This window comes from Sturnus vulgaris, chromosome 5 (assembly GCF_052056855.1).
Source record: "Sturnus vulgaris isolate bStuVul1 chromosome 5, bStuVul1.hap1, whole genome shotgun sequence".
NCBI classification, from domain to species: Eukaryota; Metazoa; Chordata; class Aves; order Passeriformes; family Sturnidae; genus Sturnus; species Sturnus vulgaris.
The window spans coordinates 68,116,119-68,138,738 of NC_142247.1; the positions used below are offsets into that span (position 1 = coordinate 68,116,119).

Genomic DNA, 22,620 nt, shown 5'->3' on the forward strand with positions numbered 1-22,620 from the left:
TCCAGATGTGTATTCTGCTGTCAGCTGGCCTAGTGAAATCATTGTTTATTGACAGGTTCCCAAGAGTCAGATAGTTCTCAGTCTGCCAAGAAAGACATGCTGGCTGCACTGAAGTCCAGGCAAGAAGCTTTGGAAGAGACACTGCGCCAGCGCTTGGAAGAGCTAAAGAAACTGTGCCTGCGGGAAGCGGTAGGCAGTGGGCATTTTATAACCTGGAACACTTTGTTCCTTGCTTTGTTAGAGCATGCTCCTTGTTTGGAGGTGGGGTCAGGAGATGAGATTCCCCAGTCACCTCTTACAAAACCCATTGTACAAGGGCCTCAGGGAGATTCAGCTGTTTCAACTCCAGATTGCAAAGTCCAGGGTCTTTTCCCCCCAGAGAAGGGGACCCCATGTCAGCTGGGTATCCAGTTGGCTTGAGGTGAGGAGGGTGCTCAGCATCCATGTCTGTGTTTTGAAATTGTGAGTAAGTTGCATTCAGCCAGGCTTATTATTAACATTGGTAAGAGTATTCTGCCACCAGGATGTTCTATGTCATCACTTCTCAGAGACTTTTGACTCCATTAGCAAAAAAAACTCCGAGGCTGGGACACTTTCTTCTTGGAACAGGCCCAACTTTACATACTTCTCTGAGCCTGCTCTGCCATACAGCACACAAGGTCTCCTCTGCTCCATGTAGATTACCTTCATCCAGTCAGCTCTGGCACTGCTGGAAAGGAATGCCAGTGTGGTGGCAGACCTTGCAAAGAGGAAGCACCAGGTCATGCAGGACAGCTCAGGTACTCATAACCTTCCCACTCACATGCCACCTCATCTTGGAGTACATAGGAGGCCATTTAGTGATCAATTTAATGTTTGCAGAAATCACAGCTCTGCTGCAGCTGTGTGTGGAGATTAGCAGCAGTGTACTCAGGTCATTCAGCAATCCTCCCATGTTTACCAGGCCTGTGTATCTGATTTTAATAACAAATTGTGATGTGTAACACAACAGGAAGCTGGCTGCAGACAATGGCACAGAGATCTTCCAGATCTTGCTTAATATATGATGTGTATCTACTTTTTGACAAGATATGGGAGAAATGGGTCACTGATTCAGGTCGCATTTTGCTTTATTTCAATTAATGTATAGTTTTAATGCCAAAAAGAGGAACTTAGGGAAAATACGTCTCAACAAAGAACATCAGCATAAATCTCTGCTGTCCCTGTTCCCATTCTTTACTCCATGGGAGCAATCCCTTCCCACCTGAGAAGTCCTGGTTGATTTCAGCAAACAGTTTGTGCTGTGAGAAACGTCACAGGACCAGATCCAATCTCTAAATCCATTGAGCTGAGATCATCCACAGGAAAAAATCACAGCTCTTCAGGGGCTGGCAGTCAAGGTCTGGAGGCTCTACTTGGCCCAGAGGAATTTACTACCCTAAGCTAACCCTGCCTGACTGCTGATGACTAATCCTTGCAGCAGCACCGGATGCAGAGGAAGATGTGTCTGTGCTACAGCTGCAGGGGTTCACAGCCCAGTACCTTCCTTTTAACCCCAGCCCTGCTTTTGGTGCAGCCTCAGGCACTTCAGGAACAACCAGGATGCAGGCAAAAGCTCCCACTGGGGCAGGGAGCTGGGGATGAAGAGCAATAACTCCTTAATGTGCTGTGGTAAGGCTGGCCAGAGCCCATCTGTCAGCACATTAAGAGCTGCTAGAAAGTGCTCCTGCTTTCCATAGGTGATTTGAGAGAGGCAGTTAATGGACACTTGGAATCTGACCCCATCTTGCAACCCTACAGCTCATCCATCAGCAGCTGGTAGTTGAAAGCTTCCTCTTAGGCTGCCCTTTGTCCTTTCTGCTTTGGCATGAGAATGGCCAAAACAGAAGAAGAAGGTGGCAAACCAGGAGATAAAAAAGAGTTAAAAGTGAAGGCATAATTAAGAAGGCATGGCCAGAACCATTCATAATGCTGGCATCAGGTTACTTTAGGCCATCACTACTCCAGTTACTTATTAATTCAGATTATGTTTCATGATTGTGCCTTTGAATACTTTTTAGCTTGTGGAGGCAGCATGGTAGCCCACATTCATTTTGTTCTGCTCTGATCTTTACAGATTTTACAGAAGATTAACTCTTTACCCACTGCCCTGCTTCATATCACATTAGGAGCTATAAAGAAAATATCCCTGTTGCCCTCAGGATACAGGAATCTGTGTCTCATGAAGTGCTTAGAGCCACATCTCAGTACAAGGAATACATTTTGAAAGAAAAACTGAAATAACCCCACAGGGCTGAAGGGCAGTGCAGAGTGGGACTCTGAGACATTGCAGCCGTGCCTCTCGCAATAGGGGGCTGTGCACGTCAACACAGAGCTCTGCTGCAAACCCATTTTGCTGGGAATTGCTTAAAGTGAAGACTTGAAAAGGCCAGGTCCTTGTTTCCTAGTGACCTGAAAAGAGTAGAAAGAAAAAAAACCCATTAGGGAGTGGGGAAGAGGGACTGGGCTGTGCACCCACACTCACATTAAGGTCAGCTGCTGTTCTTTGGGATTCAGATGATTTAGGTTACTCTGCCAGCTGGATCCTCTCAAGACTGATGCTAAGGAGCACAAAAGCCTTTTGTCCTCCATGGTGAGGCTTTTGAGTACAAGGAGTTGGGCTGTGCTGGTAGTCAGGCTCCTGCTTTTTCTGTAGGCAATTCAATGCCTTCAGTTCAGATATGTGTGCCTGTACCGTGTAGAATGGGGGGACAACCCCACAGTATTAACATCAGTAGTGGTGCTGCTTCCTGTGGTCCATCTATTCTGAAATTCTGTGAGGTTTGCTTCAGATTTTGAACATATTTTTGCAAATAACCCTATCAGTCTGACAGAGTATCAGCTAATAATTGCTCCAAAGCTGCCCATGACATCATTGGGGTTTGGAAGGCATTCTAATACATTAAGTGTTATCAGACAGGTAATGAGGTACCAGGCACTGCTTTTAGTGACCATTTCCACTGCATTCCTCTCAGACACATCATGAATCAGGTGGGAATGTTTTTCTGTGCAGGTCATAACCTGCACGGCTGTTACCATTGCAGCTTTCTGACTCAGCAGACCTGCATCCTGCAGGAAGGCTCTCGGGTCTGCTCACCCCTCTCAGAAGCAGCTCAGCAGATAGGAGCTCTTAGTTCCTGCTCACCCTGCAGCAGAGATGACAAGTTGTGTGCTGCAAGTCTGCTCAGCCTCAGGCCCTGACGCCCTAGGGATGGGCACCACTTATAGACCTGCCCAGGGCAGGCCACAAAGATCTGTTCTTATGCACAGGTTAGAGAGGAGGTCCCCACCCTCAGTGTCAGGCTCTGACTTTGCAGGGTTGGGTGCTCTCCTGTATATTTATCAGCTGGCTGAACTGGATATGTTGTTAATGAATGCCTGTCATTTTGGGATCACACAAGAGTGGTGGTGTGTTTTGCTCTGCTGCAGGATTTCCCAGAACACTAACAGCATTTTCTGCTTACAGGAGCTCACAGGAAAGCTGCCACGAGAATACCCCCTGGATCCTGGGGAGGAGCCACCTATTGTAAGGAGAAGAATAGGAACTGCCTTTAAACTAGATGAGCAGAAAATCCTGCCTAAGGGAGAGGTGAGGCTGTGCTGTTCCCTTCCAGACCCATGTCCTCACCTTAGGTCTCTATGATGTCCACTGAGCATCACACAGGAGCTATCAATCCCATGGTTGTTTTAGTTTTAAATTACTGTAATTGGTCACAGTACCCATTTGAGCTTTTTTATATCCATCAGAATGGGGAACAGGTTGAGAGTTGGGGACTTTACTTCAGACTCGGGGTAAAGGTGAAATGCTTGAGGTTCAGCCCTTGCTTTGCTAGAGGTAACAGAAATAGCCTGAGTGACCAACTGGACCATGGCGATGCAAGTGCTCTGGTGACAAAGTGCAATGATTTGTGTGAGCAGGGAGCATATCAGGAGCCCCAGAAGCCATCTGAGCCCTGCTTCTGCCTGTCTTGTTTTTGCAAACAGCTGCTTGCTTTCCACTCCAGTAGCAATCCAAATTCAGGCCCCCTCTAACCAGGGAGAAAAGCATCACCATTATCCATCTTAGCCCTGCCTCAGCAAGATAAAAGCATTTTGCTCCCCAGTCCTTAAACAAAAGAGCCTTCATCCCTACCTATGGGGAGCTGGAGTTACATTTTTCTAAGTTTGCCAGGGAGTGTTTGTTCCCTTCCTTGCTCCCACAATGTGCTGGGTCAGTGCCCTGAACCGTGGCTGTGAAAACAGGCCTGCAGCAGCTGTAAGGCAGGACCGGATTCACAGAACAACTATTGTCTGTGGAGGCACATTTGTCTCAAGACACTTGTGTATATTCCAGTCTTGAGTTTCCTTTTTATTTTTGTAGGAGGAGAGACTGAAGCTGGTGTGACTGTGTGGTTTGAGGCTCAGTTCAGCCAGGGAATTAACTGTTTGTCGTTTTGTTGGCATTTTCCTTCTGCTGAAAAAATAAACAGCTGGAGCTCTTTAGTTTTGTTCTCAATGGAGCCTGGGAGTGGAATTCCACCGCAGTCAAATATTCATGAACTAGCACATTTAATTAAGCTTTTCAAAGGGAAGCATGTCTTAGCTGAATTACTCTTAAAACCCCTGCAGTCTGTTGGCTGCTCAGTTATAACCTGATCTCCAGCTTCCCCAGCTCCTATTGCTACAGGGCAGCTTTTGGGGCCAGTGGGTGAGGAATCTCCTTACTCCAGTGGCAGGGTTAGGTGGAACGAGCAGGAAGGTAAAGCAGCTCCTCCCCAGCTAAAAGGCACTCTGCCTTTCAGCACCACCAATCCAAACACGCTGACTCAGCTTTTCTCTACCTCTCTCTTTGTCAAATTTTAAGGCTGTGTTGAAAACCATAAATTTCTGTTCTCGAAGAATGAGGTTGAGCTGTGTTTGGCTGCCAGTTTGAAGGCATTTGGGGAGGCTAGCAGTGGTTTTCATGCACTTTTCAGCAAGTGCAAACACTGGAAAATCAATTTAAAACAAAAGGTGAAATATTCCCTCAATCACATAAATCCAGGATTGAAATTACTAGCTGTGACAAGGACCTGAAGCAAGGCACTTCCATCTGAAGGCAGATGATAGCTCTCATTTCCTAGGGCTTTATTTATAGGGGCCTCACTGGAGGGAAATAGACAATTATGGACAGGAGGAAAATTAATATATTTTTCCTACTGAATGATTACAGCTGAATCTGTGAAGGTCTGAAATGACAGCTCTCACATCAAACTCACCATACCTTTAGCAAGACCTCTGCCAGAGCAAGACTTGCAGGGAAGGGTCCTGTTTTTTTGTTGGTAATCACCTTTGCCTGGTCTGTAACTCCTGACTCTAGGAAGGCTTTTACCAGAAGATGATGAATCGGGTTCCAGGCCTTAAAACCTCATAGTATCGAGTTGACTTTTAATAAGTCTGGGACCAATAGGGTTTATAAAGTTTTCAAAGGAAAAAGGGATCTGTTAAAAGACAGAAGGTGGGTTTAGTCTTCAGTGAAGTGAGGGAAATGATAATTATAGTTTCAAAGCAATGCTGACTCACCACTGATAGCAAAGGTATATTTTCTAAGCCAGAAGCTCAGACTCAAAACTTCAGAGTATGCCTTCAGTCTGATTAAATCCTACAGCATCAGCTTTTACACTGCTGCTAAACAAAGAGAGGATTTGAACTTGCGTAACGGGGATCTCCATGAATGTATGACTGTCTCACCGTTCACTAAAAGCAGAAAAACTTGTCTTTTTTTTTAATTAGCAATGTACTAGGTTCTTCTTTCTAGCAGACTAATTCCAGTGAGCTGGGGGAGGTAGCCAGATCCGTTGCAGATTAGCAAGTCCCTTTGAAGCTCACAGCTTGGGGTCCTGGTGCAGACTGGGAAGTTCTATATCAGCTTATGCTTTGGCATAAATTGTCCTAAGTCCCTTTACTTTGGAGGATAACCAAAAATGGATAGGTGGCTTCCAGGGTACACCTGATAGCATTTAAGAGCTCAGCTGAGGCCCTGCAAGGGCTAATGCTGAAGGCACTGGTTCTTTCTGGCAAACAGAGAGTTTGCTGTTACACTGCTGCCTCTGAGATCACCCTCCCGGCTGGTAACTCGAGGAGACAATTTTCTGGTGCCATCAGTTGCAGCAGCCCATAATTACTTCAGCTCATACTCACCCCTGGATTTTGACAGCCTTACACTGGGGAGGACTTAACCCATCTTTGCACTGTTTTACCCCAAAGTGTTTGCCAAGCAAACCTGTCAAGGAGGTTAAAGCTGTGGCTTTGCATCAATACATAGCAGTGAAATCAAAAGGGGCTTAAATACGGAGATAGAAAAGAGGGAGAAGGAGCAAGTGGGAGGCAGATGTGACCCACAGATGAGTGTAAAAGGATGAATGTGTAGTAGAGCAGTGGAGCACCATTGAACTTGGCCATATTGAACTGCATGAAAAGTCAAACAGCACATCAGGGTTAGGGCTGGAGCACACATGTCCTCCTTGTATAGGTCATCCCTTCCACCAGCTGTGCTTCCAGGCACTTTTGGGAGCAGGTGAAGGCAAGATGGGTATGCTCAAGGAGGCCCTGAGAGCAGCAGCATGATTGTGAATGCTTTGCTGACGGAGAGCATTTGTTGGAGGCCACTGGAGAGCTTCCACATAGGTGGGCTCAGAGGGTTTGGTGGTAACCAGAATCCTTTTGCCAGGAGGCAGAGCTGGAGCGCCTGGAGAGGGAATTTGCCATTCAGTCCCAGATCACGGAGGCTGCACGGCGCCTGGCGAGCGACCCGAACGTCAGCAAGAAGCTGAAGAAGCAGAGGAAGACATCCTACCTGAATGCCCTGAAGAAACTGCAGGAGATAGAGAACGCCATCAACGAGTATCGCATCAAATCTGGGAAGAAGCCAACCCAGAGAGCCTCCCTGATCATAGATGGTAAGTGGGAGTTGGTGCCCACAGCGTCACGGAGGGTCTGTGGAGGGCAAGGAGCAAAATTTTTACCAAATTTCCCCTCCCTCCTCTTGTCTGTGCTGCCTGGAGGACCCCGGGGTGCTGTCACAGGGTGCTGTGCGTTAGGGGTGTGCTGGGTCACAGCAGCAAAGCCGTGTTGTGCTGTGGATTATCAGGGTGTCAGCAGAGCAGGCTGTGACTCCTTTGTTCATCTATGAAATCACTCTCTCGGCATCTCCTCCAGAGCAATGCAGTACAAATGTAATTAATGTTAGCAGATTGGGGTGAGCTCTCTAGCTCAAAGGCATCTGTAAAATCAAAGTGGGAGCAGTGTCATTGCTGTGTTCAAATATTTCTTTTCTTTTTCTTTTTTTAAACAATGTAATTCTCGGGGCACTTTATGGTTTACTGGGTTGTTGATTGGTTTTTCATGAAATCCATTAACTTTCTGCCATGGTTCTTTCTCCCTTGCGGATTTTCCCCTTTCCCTTTGACTTGCAGAGCTTTTCTCTGTGCCTTTGTAGCATGAACTGAGATTAGAGCTGCTGTATTTGTGACCTGGGTACCAAATTGCACCTCAGTCAGAAATAACAGACAGCCATGAGGACACAGGTTGGGGGAGTCAGCTCAAATATCTGCATGCTAAGGACCTGAGAACTTTCTCTGCTACTGCAGAGGATGCTCTGAAAACATTTTCTTGAATTCCACAGAACTGGTACTTAGTGTGAGCCTTTAGTTAGCAACAGGCTGATAATTTTAAGAAGATGGATCAAATCCAAAGTCCTTAAGGGCCAAGATGTAAATCTCGCTAATGGCACTGTGCCAGTTTGCATCCTCTGGGGATCTCAGCTCTCTGTTGTGACTCAGTCTTAATCCTCAATTATTGAAAAGAGTTAGCAGCTCCTTGAAAAGCAGCTTGCTATTGAGAGACCCGATCTGCAGCTCTGCCCTCTCAGACTGAAGGAGGGCTGAGTCAACCATTCGTAGGAATTTTGCGTCTTGCTCTGGGAGGAGGAAGGCATGGGTGACTGCTTAAGGCTAAGACTCAGTGGACAAAGATCATGGTGCAGTTCAGCACTCAGTCACTGCAATTCTTGGGACCATCTGACCATCTTTATACTTTCTTCTCTTCAGAAGGAAACATTGCCAGTGAAGACAGCTCCCTCTCAGATGCCCTTGTTCTCGAGGATGGTATGTATGTTAGCTGCTGTATGTTCTAGAGAGCATGAAGGGATGTGTAAACTCCTAATTGACACTCAAAATAGAATTACTGTTCTGTATAATAGTCCAGCGATAGATCCCAGGAGCAAAAAAGCTTGGTTTCCCCTGACTCTATCTTGTAGTCAGACATCAGGCCTGGAGCAGTGGTTACTGCTCTGAATTGCTTCAAAAGGCAGTCCTAGAATGCCCCTTTATTTTCCCTTAAGTTTCAGTTGTTTTAATGCATCACACACTCTTGCTGGCCTTTCTGTCCCAGAATGGGAATGTCAGCCAGTGCTTTTCTGAAAGTCAGGTCTTGAGGAAGGCCCTGAACACAGCCAGGGGAAGCAGGGTAAGGAAGCAGGCTCTAGAGGTGTGATATCTCTCGAGGCTATGCTGCCATTGGAGGTGTCCCACAGCCATCACCTCTCTCCCTTCTCTTCACAGAGGACTCTCAGGTGACCAGCACAATCTCCCCTCTGCAGTCCCCACACAAAGGCCTCCCGCCCCGGCCGCCGCTGCACAACCGGCCGCCGCCGCCGCAGTCGCTGGAAGGTCTCCGCCAGATGCATTTCCACCGCAGCGACTACGACAAGTCCCCCATCAAACCCAAGATGTGGAGCGAGTCGTCCCTGGATGAGCCCTATGAGAAGGTCAAGAAGCGCTCCTCGCACAGCCATTCCAGGTGAGCCAGTTCTCTTGAAGCTCCATCACAGAGGTGTTCCCTGCGTTCAGGAGGGACAGGTGGGAGCCCTTTCAAAATCTATGAAGTTGTCTCTTACAGAAAGGAGACTTTTAAGTTTTTTGGCCAATAGGCAGGTCATAAAAACAGGCTACAGCCACATGATTGCTGTTCGGTATCTCAGTGTTATTCTACAAAACATGTAGAAGGGAGGATGATGGATCATCTGAGGGCTTTGACAGGACTTGGCCTTGACCTCTGGCACTGTCAAAGCACCGGGACACAAGCTCAGAGCAGCAGCTGACCCAACTCCACTCACCCCCACAAGATCCCAGGCATGTGCCTGAGATCTGGAAGGATGCGTGGGAGCCACTTCCCCAAATTCCTGTGGGAGAGCTGAAGCAGGGTGTTTCCTCTGCAGCACTCACAAGCGGTTCCCCAGCACCGGGAGCTGTGCCGAGGCGGGAGGGAGCAGCTCGCTGCAGAACAGCCCCATCCGGAGCCTTCCCCACTGGAATTCCCAGTCCAGCATGCCGTCGACGCCGGATCTACGGGTACGCAGTCCGCACTACGTCCACTCCACACGGTGAGTCTTCCTGGCTCCAGCTTCACCTTGCTTACCCTGAAAGAAATTTACCGTGCTTTATCCTTCCCTCAGGGTATGAATTAATTCCCAGTTCAGGGAAGGACACAAACTAGTCCTGCACATGTAAGAGGCTCATGTGCTCATGCCAGTAGAGAATCTCTCCTTTACTGACATCCTGAAATCCCTTCAGATAAACATGATTCTGCCCCTCATCCCTCCCCTGAAGAGATCAAGCTTTTCTTCTGCTGGGACCTTTCATCTCAAACTGTTTATAGATTCTATAAGCCACTTTTAAAATGCATGTGGTGCTACTGCTAAGTTCTGCAGTAAATTTCTCCATGGATCCAGCTGGAGAGAACATGTTGCTTCCTGTCTGATACAAAATGTTGAATAGTGTTAATTTCTCTCATGGATAAATTTTTGCACGTGTGTGATGTTACATGGAGATCAAGAGCCTGTATAAAGCAATCCAGCTGGGGACCCAGGTGGCAGTGAAATTTAGCCCAGGGTTGACAGAAGAAAGAGCTGAAGTAAGGGAGGTGATTTGATATGTGGGGCCAAACTTGACTGCAATTTTCAGCAGGATTTTTACAAATTGTTCAGCTTCATTTCTGTTTTGCTTTTGTGACAAACTCCACGGACAATGCAGGGAGCAGAGCTGAGACAGAGCTGTGTGCTAGTTGGTGTCCTGCCCTAAGGGGTAGTGCTACCATCATTTAGCTCAGAATAAATCAAGAGTCATGCCAACACATCAGCCTCAGGCAGAGATGATACCAGGCATTAAAGCCCTGCATTAAGTTTGTTACAAACTTCTGGCTGAGGGTACCTTTGCAGTGGTGCAATGTCTGTTAACACTGCATCCAAGCTGTATGAGAAATGAGCCTGGCACAGGGCTTGAAAAGTGGCCTTGACAGGGTAGGGGCCATTTGGGTGTTTGAAACAACCATTGCTCAGTCTGTAGCTCATTCATGAGCTGCATGTCCTGACCTTAGCCATCCATCATGTAGATGTGTTTCTGCTCCTTGAATGGATGGGTGGAGCTCTTCAAACCCTTGGGGTGAATAGAGACCTCCCAGACTTGGCCATGAATCAAGCCTTGTAAGCTGTGATTTGGGGTGCTTGCCTGAAGGCTGTCTCCAGTGAGAGTCTGCACACACTACCCATGGCTGGGACCCAGTAGCACCAAGCTGCTTGACAAGGGGTGACTTTTTCATTGACCAGTGGAGAAATCACAACATTCAGGGCTAAGTATGGGCTGTCTGTCTCTCATCAGGTGATTGTACCCATGCAGGACTTTCATGGGCCACTTGCAAGGGAATCTCATCACCTTTGTAGCCTGTGAGATTTTAGGATTTGCATGGTGGTGAACCTGGTCGCAAAGGGATGGGATCCAAACAGCTCTGCAATGAGAGAGATGAACCAGCAAAGCCAAGGCTTGAGGTTCCTAAGCTTTACCCTTCAAACTGGGCTTCTCCCAGGGTGGCATGACACAGAGGAACTGCGTTGGGCAGGGGTTTACGTCCCTCATGGTGCTTCAGACTGAATGTCACCACCAAGGAACTGGAGAGGAACAGGAACAGGGCCTAATCACCTCAAACCCGCAGCAGGGAAGCAGATTGCATTGCAGGCAGTGGCCCCAAGCAGTGCTGGAAGGGTTCAGGTTTCCAATGCCCTCAGATTCCTTTGGTGGCTGTGTGTACAGAGAGGGATGGCGAATGATTCAGCCTGTTGACTTACAGCCTGTTTTTTTCCTGGTACCTGCAGGTCAGTAGATATCAGCCCAACCAGACTGCACAGCTTAGCTCAGCACTTTAGACACCGGAGCTCCAGTTTGGAGTCACAAGGAAAGCTCCTCGGCTCGGAAAATGAGACAGGGAGCCCCGATTTCTACACCCCAAGGACTCGTAGCAGTAATGGCTCTGACCCCATGGACGACTGCTCTTCCTGCACCAGCCATTCCAGCTCGGAGCACTACTACCCTGCTCAGATGAACCCCAACTACTCCACCCTGGCAGAGGATTCCCCATCGAAAGCCAGAGAACGGCAGAGGCAAAGGCACAAATCAGCAGGCAACCTGGTCTCTTCCAATTCAGGGAGTATGCCCAACTTGGCTGCGAGGAACGGGACGGGACACCACCGTGTCTACCTGCACAGCCAGAGCCAACCCTCCTCCCAGTACAGGATCAAAGAATATCCCCTGTACATCGAGGGCAGCTCCACACCCGTGGTGGTGCGGAGCCTGGAGAACGACCAGGAGGGACACTACAGCGTGAAAGCACAATTCAAAACCTCCAACTCCTACACAGCAGGGGGAATGTTTAAGGAGAACTGGCACGGGGATGAAGTGGACTCGGTCAGGCTCACCCCGTCCCGCTCCCAGATCATAAGGACTCCATCTCTGGGCAGGGAGGGCCACGAGAAGGGCTCGGGGAGGACTGCGGTGTCGGATGAGCTGCGGCTCTGGTACCAGCGGTCCACGGCCTCCCACAAGGAGCACAGCCGCCTCTCGCACACGAGCTCCACCTCCTCAGACAGCAGCTCCCAGTACAGCACATCTTCTCAAAGCACCTTTGTGGCACACAGCCGGGTCACGAGAATGCCTCAGATGTGTAAAGCAACATCAGGTGAGAGCCAGGCCCGGGCAGAGGGGTGGGAGAGAAGGAGCCTCATTCAGCCCAGATCCATGCCAGGTGTTAACATTCCAACTGGAGAGCAGTGCCACAACATAGCACATTATCTGGCCTGCACACACTGCTCACCAAGCCTGGAGGTGTAACACTGTGGGGCAAGCCTTGTCCAAGACATTCATCAATGGGAGTGTTCTTCCATGGAAATCATCACTTCTCAGTGATGGGCTCAAAAGACAGAGAGGGATCAAAGCCCAGTTACTGCCAGGTCTTTCCTCAGAGTGCAGTTGGGTTTTGGGTGATGACACTAGAGGCTGAAGGTGACAAAGCTACAGGGAGCATCACTATTCATAATCACAGCAAGGGGAACAATGAAGCAAGCAGCGGTTCAACACAGACTAGGAAAATATATGTCCTCAGTGAAACACTAAAAGCATGAGAAAGGTTAAAGCACCCTAGCCCTACCACCCCCCACGAAAATGTTTGAGCAATGACATCTTTGTGCACTGCTGAGACTTGGTTTTCCCAAGCAGCTCAATAACTCTGCTGATAATACCGTGAAATTCAGAGTGCTGAAGTTTGTGCAGTATTTTGTCTCTGTGGCATGTACAGAGCATTGCACACCTTTGTGCTGTTAATATTAAATGGTAAGAAAACAGTCAAATTCATTACATTGAGAAGGCTACAATGTGCTGTGAAACAGTCCAAGGTTAAATATTTACTGGCCATCAGTCACTCCTTGTCCAGCCAGTGTGGACAGATCAAGGACTTGCTTAAAAACCTGAGCCACATGCCTCAGCCTGGGAGACACCATTGCTCTGGCTGCACTTGCCACTGCCTCTCAGGCAGACCAGAGCATTGCCCACCCATGCTGGCTGCTGGCCTTCTGCCATCCCAGCATGGTGTCCAGTCCATGGTGACCACCACGCTGGCACCAGTGGGGCCCTGTCAACTCCAGTGTGGAGTCAGAGGCTCCTCGTGGGCTACCAATAGCTGCCCAAGAAGAGGCTGATTGACGTGTGATGCCAACACTCATAGGAGTACCAGGAGTGAACCAGGACACAACTGAGTGGCTGCTAGAACCATCCTGTGTCTCCCTATGAAAATCTGTCTTCCTCCCGTTGCTTGATGGGCATTTCTGTTCCATGCAGCAAGAGAAAAGCTTAAACACTGGAAAGCTTTTAGTTAGCCTTGGAAATGGTATGAGTTCAGGAAAACGGTGGGGTTGGGGTGAGAACATAAAAAGCTGTCAGTTAATCCATTCCCCCACTCAGCTGGGTCTTTAAACCTAAATGTGATATCTGTGCAGCTCAAGTATGTTCAGTAATTACACCATGGCCTGACCAGTTGGCAGCATAGATTGGTTTTATGTTCAGTGTTCCCAATCACAGCTATGGGAGGATACTGACCTCAGGAGCTATCAGCTTCAAGAAGCAGAATAAATTTGGTTTTCTCTTTAAGTGTAATTTGGGAGCATCTAAAGAATTTAACAGCAGAGAGAGGGGTGTCAGGTAGAAGCCTCCATAATTTCAGCTGATCACTCCTAGCTGATAGGTCAGCTGGGCTGCACACTGTCCTTCAAAGAGGATCAGACTTCTAGACATATATTAAATTCTAGGCTTGTATTAAATTCAGAGGGTCAGCATTGTAGAGACTTGAGGAGAGTCATGTGGATTTATTTGCTGGACCCTCACCAGGGAAATTCCCCCAAGAATCTCTGCCCATTTATAGTCCAGCTTGCTTCTGTCTTTGTTCAAGTAAGCTAAGCCTTTCTTTGGTCCCTAATAGGACTGTCAGCGAAGTCAGGCATTTTTTACAAATCCTCAGTGAGAGGAAGGTGTAGCTTTTGAAATCTTCAGAACTGTCTTTCTCCTTAGCACATGAATGAACAGTATACTTGTCCAGGCTCTCACCACTGCCAGCCCTGGCTCCTAGGGCAGAAAGCATCTCCCACCACCTCAGAGAGCAGGAGGCTGAGCCTGGCAGGCTGAGCTACTCCACTTCAGGACCCATGGAGTCCGGGCAGCAGCAACCAAGTTTCTGTGCTGGGAGAAGTGTGATGTGTCCCAGGCAGGATCAGGAGAGTCTGGGTGGCTGTATTCAGCTGGAGACTGAGTGTTCCTGCAGAGCTGAGGGCAGACTCAGCCCGTGATGTGCAGCAGTGTCAGCAGAGGCCGTGCTCTTGTGCCATGTTCAGGCACAGTCACCCTGGAACAGGGCGAGGTCTGTCCCAGGCTGTGTTTACTCACAGCCAGACATGTTTCTGCTGGTCTGACCAGCTGATACTTCTGAACCATCCTGACCTTTGTGTTCTCACCTCACCAGTCGTTTTTCTCCACCCTTGGTTGTTTTCCAGCTGCCTTACCTCACAGCCAGAGGAGTTCCACGCCATCGAGCGAGCTCGCAGCCACGCCGCCGGGCAGTCCCCACCACATTCTCACGTGGCAGACTGGGTGAGTGTCTGTGGGCTCAGGTTAGAGAATCCACCTCACTCAGTGAGAAAAAGCTCCCCACACACAAGCACAGCTGTGGGGAATGTTTCCCATGTGCTCCATAGCTTACATCCACATGGAGCATTTCCAGTCTCCCACCTGTGCTCTCGTGGTGGTGGAGTTCTGGTTTAGGCTGACCAAGACATGGCTGAGTCATCCACACACAGCACTGCTCCAAGCAGTGTCAGATCCAGAAGGAAAGGAGCCTTGCAGGTTCCTCCTGCTTGGACAGTCTTCTTCATATGTTGAAATAGCTGATGTTTCTTTAGCAGCCAGCACACTGGCTGTCCACACTAAGACCTCGTTGAAAAGGCAAGGTTCAGTGCCTGCCATACCTGCGTGTGCAGCAACCTCATTTTTCTGCTCAGTTTTCCCCAGCAATGAGTCTGCATGACTTTTAAGGGCATCTTTTTTCAGCTGCCACTAACATGAAGGTGCTTCACCAGAGTGCCAGGGAAGGCATTACACACCCATAGCCATTAGTAATGTAAAAATTTGGTTATTTGGCACCTCTTTACAAGGCAGGGAGTTCCGGGAGTAAATAAACAGCCTTTTGCAAGTTCCCATGGGTATTCTCTAGTACTCTCTGTCCAGCAATTCTGTCCTGCTATGTGAAATAAAGGTCATTTCCAGATCCCAAGTAACTCAGCACATCCGAGATTGTGGGATGAGATTTTGGCAAGATTAGCTATCTCTGACACCACAGTCCTCAAAATACCCTAGTCCTTTGAATAGGAAAACAGATCTGATATGCTGAATCATGAAATGAGACTAACTTTGAAAACATTTCACTGTGCAGCTGCTGGAAAATCTCCTGCTTTTTCATTACCCATGTCACCTATGACCAGGTTTGGCCTTTGGTTTTACTCCAGCACTGCTTGTGATTGTACTTTAAATTGAAGATGAAGACAACCATAACCATAACCCCTCAGGCTTACCTGGATTTTAAATTCACACATTTGACATCCAGCCTCATATGGTCTTTGCATGTGCTTCCGGTTTTACAACAGGAGAACGTTCTTGATCTCATTTCACAAAAAGTCAAGGGATAGCAAGATAAGCAAAATGGTTCCTACCTTTACCATATACTGCAATTTCCACTATTAAGGGTTTGAGTCTAAAATCAAATCTTAGTCTCCATCCCAATCCTAATTCTTCTAAATATCTTGATGATGATCAGTCTCAAAACTGGTGAGCAGCCAGCTGAGACATCTGTTTGGATAATCCCAGCTTTTCTTATTTTTCCATTCAGTCTAAGTCCTGCAGCTTGTCTCTCACAGCAAAAGTACATCAAGCCAAATTCTCATGTGGTGAAAGTGAATTTACCTGGATTTATAGCTTAGGCCCTGCACCAACAAGCAGTGCAAAAAGAATTGGAGACAAATCAGCACTTGTTTTGTACCTGAGCATAGGACCCAAGGTGTATGTGTATAAATACAGGAGTGGATACAGTCTGCCATTAGATGCACAACAGATTCCTCCGCTGCTGGAGCAGCTGTGCCCACCCAGTACGACTCAACAGATTGACAGTTCTCCCCAACATGTTTTTGTGTCACTAACCTTTTCTAAAGATGATTCATCAACTTGTTTCCCCACTGGATTAATAAGCTCGTAACAATGTCTGTGTCACTTCTTTTCTTTAACATTTCCTCTCTCCTCTTTCCTCCTTTTTTTGCTCTCCTTTGTTCAGAGAAGCAACAGACAACTCACCCACTATGGATGAGTCTCAGTCTCCAACCCACCAAAGTACTGATGAATAGAGGTATAGTAAGGGAACGTTTTGTTCTTTGCTTCTTCTGCCCCTCAGTCCGTGAGCACAGTGCGAGTGCCCGGCTCCTGCTGTCCTGTCAGAGCTGCCCTTCAGCTGTGTCTGTCTGCCAGCAAGGTTTCCTGCAGTGCCTGGGAGTGTTCTAAGCCCTCTCTGTGCCCTTCCAGCGAGTCTGTGCCTGTGACACTTTCCCCTGTGAAAGGGACTTGGGGCCAGCCCGCTCTGTGGCCCTGCAGAGGCTGAACAGGCACAGAAAGCAGGGAGAGGGGGGCAATAAATCTGTGGCTCGGGACAACTGAAAGCAGCGTGGGCAGAGAGCTGTGGGAACAGTCTGGGAGCAGCATGGTGGGGACATGAGCTTGGATAAGCTCAGAGGACCTGGCCAGAGCTCCTGGCCTCCCTCCAGCCACAGCTCCGTCACCCCTTCTTCCTCCCTCCCTGCTGCAGAGCTGAGGCTGTTCTCAGCAGCAGCACCAGCAGAGAGGTTTTATGGAACAAGGAGCAACCCGGGCCCCATTCCTGCGGGAAGACAGAGGGGGAAGGGTGGAGGGAACAAAAAAACCCTCAGAGTATTTCTATTTTAATTAAACTGCCATTGCTGTCTAACACTCTCATTTGAATCTACAACCATTCACAGCTGGCATCTGTCACGTATTTCAAGCCCAGCTTTCTAGAGTTGTCCCATAAACCTCTGTATTCCAGCACAGAGCTGGGAAACAAAAGGCTCTTTAACATGCAAATGTCGATGCCCTTGCTCGGGTTCCTCTCAGACACCAATCCCAGGGAAACCAGGTGGAAAACAGGGCAGAGGAAGCAGCACCTGCACTAGATGCCAGATTGGTCCTGTGAGGTGGGGAGGGAATGCAGGAAAGGAGTGAGACTCCCTCACTAAACAGAAAAAAAATGCATCTCCTGCTTTTGGCCTCAAAACAATCGCTAGTTTGGAAGTCGTTTCATATCAAAGTGTGAGGGAGAGACATCAATTCTGGCTATGACTGCCCAGATATAGCAGTCACTTTTCAAAAGATAGAGATTTTGACCTGTTTTCCTCTGGGAAGGAGCTCCACAGCCTAAGCCAGGAGCTGATGCTGGTTAGAGTTCTTAACATTAATAGCAAAGAAAATTCTTATGAATTGTCTCGTCTGCTCAGTACAGGCAAAGAAAAATCCAGGCAGCAAAAGAAGCAGTAGCTTGTCAGGAAACATAGCCTGAGATGAGGACTAGGTTACTGCAACAGAACAGGGTCCTTTCCACTCAGACCTGGCATGCTCTCACTAGTCCCTTCCTGGTTCATCCCTGGAAAGCCACATGACTCTGTGACTGCTCAGTGATGCACAAACCTCTGCCCAGAGCAGAAGTGTTACAAAAAGTGCCACCACCCTCCTCTTTCAATGCTCCCACTGGGTGATACAGCCCATGTCTGAGTGAGCTGCTCCAAGGACTTGCTCCTTGGAGAGCATCCTATAGCAAAATCTCTGTCCCAACATACTACTGAGCAGGACAGCAGGCAGAGCCCTCAGGCAAGGCAGAGGCACAGCACTACTGCTGTACCCAGGGCTGGGGGGGAAGAAGACACAGGCAGAGTGCAGTGTGGTCTGTGAATACCTTGCATTCCTCTCCACCCGTAACACAATGTTTTATGCTCATGGTTTGAACTTCCCAGGAGCACTCACTGTCCTAACAAAGTTTCTTTTCTCCTACAGGAACTACAATGATAACTGTTTCCTGGATTCTCCCCTCTATCCAGAATTAGCAGATGTCCAGTGGTATGGGCAGGAAAAAGCCAAGCCTGGAACTCTAGTGTGAACCCCTGACCTCAAGTTAATCACATCAATGCCATTCTGAGATCACCTCACTGCCTCTCATTTGCCTTACCCAGATGCACTGTCACCCAGCACCAGCTTCAACTCTAAGCACTTTTTCCACGATGCAATTCAAGACCACGTTTATGGAACACTGGCCCTGAGACATCCACCACGGCAGCGGCGCAGCACATCCATCACCTGTCCCTCCCATGGCCACGGGCAGCAGGAGAGGAGCAGCCATCTGAAGAGTCAGTTCCAAAACTCGTTTTCCTTTGAAACAATGGAAGCCTTTCAAGGCTCATATCAAAGATTAGCATTCCACAGCACGTAACAGCAGTAAGAGTTCCATGACCTGCGAGCTGAAGCCAACAGCATTAGTTTTAAGGGGGTAGGAATAGGACAGAGGCTGAGAAATGGAGACCATATTCCTGAAGGTGCATCTGTTCTGAAACAGTAAATCCCATCACTTCAGAGATGTGTCAGTCTCACAATTGGGTCAGCACTGCCAAAGATCTCCACACCACTGTTGGCAGGATGAGTTGCTCAGCAAGTTCTAGCTACAAGAACATCTCCCTTCTTTAACTTGATGGCAGACACGACCACCCCCTGAAAAATGGCATTTCCTCCTTCATTTGGAGTCCACCTACACGCAAGCAAAACAACCCCCTGTGCTGCAGACACACCCGAGGTCTGGGCTGGTATCACAGCATCGCTGTCTGCAAGCCACTATTGAACTGGACAGACAAGGTTTACAAAGGCATTACCTAAAGCAGAGGCAAGTACTGCACTCACAGCATCTCTGTGGCTGGCACAGAGAGCCCACCAATACATGGAGAGGTTGAGATTGTATTGGTTGCTTTGATACAGATAAAAATTGCCAAGAAACCTTTCCACAAACAGATACAGCCAATAAATTCGAATCTATTTCTGCACAAAGCATTAACATGAAATCCGAGGGAAAGCACATTGCGATCGACCTGACCTGACATGGCCAAGCTGCATTCACATATCGGTTCCACTCCTCTTCCCTTCCTTAGCACCAGTGTAGCAAAGGGCTCGTCCCCTGTGTGCTGCCGTGTGGGAGAACCGGTCTGTCAGGAAGCAGGAAGGCTCCTGGAGCAGGATTGGGCAGCCAGCAAATCCTCCCCTTGCCAGAGAGAAAGAGAAGCGACCGAGCGAGGGTCGGACACGAGCGGGAGCTGCCTGCGGACACCAACCGGAGCAGCACGAGCGCGGCCTGGAAGGAGCTGCAAGTTTACACATACTTTAGAGCAATGCTTTATACATGTCAAGCCATGGAACTTTCAAAGGCCTCAAAGACACTTTTGTAACGAACAAGTGCACAATCTAGGTGGATGTTGAAGCTGGCACGTCTTAGTCTTCACTGCGGTGCTATGCTGTTTTTATTGCCACTCGATGGGGGCGGGCGCCCGGCCTTCCCCCGTTGGTGCGTGCAAACGATGATTTCCTATGGGAAAGGCATTAAAAGAAACGGCTGGAGGGGGTTACTTTGTGAAAAGCAGAAACTGAAGTCAGCTTTAGTTTAAGGAAATAAAAAAAGTGTGAGTGTGTGTGCGCGCATGTGTGTGTGTGTGTGTGTTCCAAGAATAACAACAGCATCTACCAGACAAAGTAGAGCGAAACGTTTCAAATTAAACACCGCGACTTGGGGGGCTGCCACACCTTTTGGTATTAAGATTGCTGGAAAACTGCATTCCAGGCTTTAAAAGAGAATGGGTTCTGTGTAATTAGGCTTTGAAAAACGATGGGGTTTCTAAACATTAATGCAAGCAGCTCATGCCAATTCCTTTCTCCAACTCACACCAGAAGTGTTGGCTTTGGTTCCCTGCACTGCTGCCTCGCATCACTGGTGAGGTGGGGAGGAGGCCTTGCAGAGATGAGGCAGAAAGGCTGTTATTTGTCCAGGGAAACCTGTGGCAGAGCCAGGACTGGATGGGGCAAGAGGCCAGGCTAGATGGGGCTCTGAGCAACCTGGTCTAGTGGAAAGTGTCCCTGCCCCCATGGCAGGGGTTGGAACCAGATGATGTCACTTCCAATACAAACCCTTTGGCAATTCTGTGATAAGGAAACTCTTTCATGTTCACACCTGAAGCATAAATGAATTATCCCTCTGAAAAAAAAAAAAAACCAAACAAAACACAAAAACGCTGGCAAAGGGTTTACAAAGGTGACCACACAAACCTTGTGCTTCTGGGCTTCCCTGAAACATCACCCCAGAGTGCAATGCACTGTGACAGTAATTGAAGCCTTACTTTCCATTCTGGAAGAACAGCCAGTGGTGAGATTGCAGCCTTTATCTGGATACACAAAATGCTGTTTTCACCATCTCTTTGTGCTTTGGGGTCTTTAACATAGGAATTATTTCAAGCTCCTAATTGGATTTTTAGCTGGATAAGAGATAGTACTGATTAATGACATTTTACTGATAAGATTTGGTAGCTAAAGTGAAAGGATTAAATAAGGACCAAATTAAGCTACAGCAAATAATTTAGCCCAAGGATTTTTAGGGGCTCTGAGCAACTGTCTGTTTTCTTTTTAATTTCCCTGGTAAGTGGTTTGGTTTTCTTTTTCTGTGTACCTTCTTTTAATTAAAAAGAATTCAACAACAGCGGCACTATGAGGCCTCTGGGCACTACAGGAAGAAACATTAATTCCTCCAAGACCAGCTCTGCAGTTTTGCAGCAAAGGTTAAAAGGTGGCAGCCCTGAAATTAGGGGTGGGGGGGGGAAATATTTAGCCTGAATTGCAAACAGGCTGGAGTGGAGAAAAGGCTTTCTAGAAATGGATTGAGTTTTGCTTTGTGTTCTGCTTTTCTGGTTTGCAATCAAGGCACATGTGAGCAGCCAGTCTGGTAGTAAAGACAGATTAAGTAAAACAGGTTTTACTGTTTAGCTCAATTCAATTAAAACACAAATGTACATAAAATGTTAATCATATGAGATTAACATATTTAAGTATAACACGGAGGGGTATATACATAGCTATTATAGACAAGCACTTGACTACCAACTTAACCCCTCCTTTACTTTTTTATTTTTCAAGGCTCCATCTGCCATAAAGCCACAACCACGTTCAGTCTGTGTGTCTGACACTCCCTCTGTGTGGGCAGGAGCCGGGGGACAGTCCCTGCACGGGGCTGTGATGGGAGGCAGGGTTTATTTTTAAATGATATTATATGCAGTCGAGTGTTGAAAATGTTGAAACAGTCCAATTTGTTTTCACTCTGTATTAGTTTTAGTTTCAGGCGTAGCCGATCCCCATTCAGGTGCTATCAGATGACCAGTTACTGCTTAGTTAACTAGATGTAAAGTTTTACATATATATTAATGTCAATAGTTTTATTACAAGTTGTGTAAAATGGACTCTCTAGTTTAAAAAAAAGGGAAAAAAATAAGAAAAAAATTAGGTCTCTCTTGAAATTGACTTTAGAGCATGGAAAATGATTTTACTGGATTCTGTTCAACTGTAATCAAGGAAAAAAATATGTATGTTGTAGAAAAAGTTGCAGAATTAAAAAATATCTGCTTTTAATTTATTCTTTTTGTATTAAGAATTTGTATAGTTACCTTTACATTTTGCAAAACGGTGTTGTCAACACTTCCTTATTAAAGCATTTTCAAAATGAAACTTACCGTGGTCTCTTTGGAAGGGCAGAGCCCAGGCAATCCTTACACTGCTAGAGATGCTGGGTCCAGATGTGTGCACAGCTGGCCAGGGTGTGCATGAGGGCCCTGCTCCTTGGCTACCCTGGGGCCTGATTGTAGGAAACCCTGGCATTCCCCCAAAAAGCCCGTCCTTTAGAATGGGATTTAGCACCCAGCAGATCCATGCTCACTCCATGCCATGTTCTCCCAAGCACTGGTCCCAGGGGCTCAGGAGGACACAGAGTGTCACTGATGTCCCACCACTGTGGGAAGCAAAGTCACAAATAATATTTACTTCCAGCACACAACTTGAAATAACTAAAATAAAGCTCACTTACATGGATTGGATGCCAAGTTGCTGCAAGGCTGTTTGTTGTCAGCAATGCCAAGGGCTGTGGGACAGGCTTCAGCACTAGCACATTCCCCATGCTCCAAGGAACTCCTGCTTGGTGACTTCCCAAGGGAACCCATGCCAGGAAGCTGCTCTAGCTCAGTACGGCAGCAGTGACCCCTGCACAGGGTTAGAGACATCACTTAACATCACTGTTGTCCCCTCTGTGTGCAGCAGTGACTCCTTTGGCCACCCAGCACCCCCCAAAACCACAGGCAGCTTCCAACAGCCACAGTCTCACATGGGGCCTCCCACACTTCCCAGAGCCGTTGCTTCCTGCTCCTTCCATTTATTCCCATTGTCCAAGGAGCCTCTTCCCTTTTCCCAGCACCTCCTGTATCATCCACCCAATCCCCTCCACATCCCACAGGGAGCCACCCATGGCAGCAGCCCAGAGCCAGGCAGCCCCTGTGACCATCACCCAGCACTGCCAAGCAGGGAACCACTGCCTGCA

At 47.8% G+C, this 22,620-nt stretch overlaps 1 protein-coding gene across 11 annotated transcripts in view; it reads left to right on the plus strand.

Annotated features, from left to right (window-relative positions):
- Positions 1–21,758, plus strand: part of FRMD4A (FERM domain containing 4A) — a 357,641-nt gene extending 335,883 nt beyond the window's left edge. For 10 of the 11 annotated variants that reach the window (XM_088165906.1, XM_088165905.1, XM_088165904.1 and 7 more), the window contains 9 exons: positions 56–189; positions 3,485–3,607; positions 6,707–6,935; positions 8,085–8,141; positions 8,598–8,835; positions 9,254–9,418; positions 11,183–12,042; positions 14,402–14,498; positions 18,009–21,758. In XM_088165906.1, coding sequence (XP_088022032.1) covers positions 56–189; positions 3,485–3,607; positions 6,707–6,935; positions 8,085–8,141; positions 8,598–8,835; positions 9,254–9,418; positions 11,183–12,042; positions 14,402–14,498; positions 18,009–18,111 — 2,006 coding nt within the window. In that variant the 3' untranslated portion in view covers positions 18,112–21,758. Of the gene's footprint in view, positions 1–55; positions 190–3,484; positions 3,608–6,706; positions 6,936–8,084; positions 8,142–8,597; positions 8,836–9,253; positions 9,419–11,182; positions 12,043–14,401; positions 14,499–16,227; positions 16,300–18,008 lie in introns of all 11 variants that reach the window. The other variant, XM_088165902.1, reaches the window with a different exon arrangement.
- Positions 21,759–22,620: the final 862 nt, after the last annotated feature.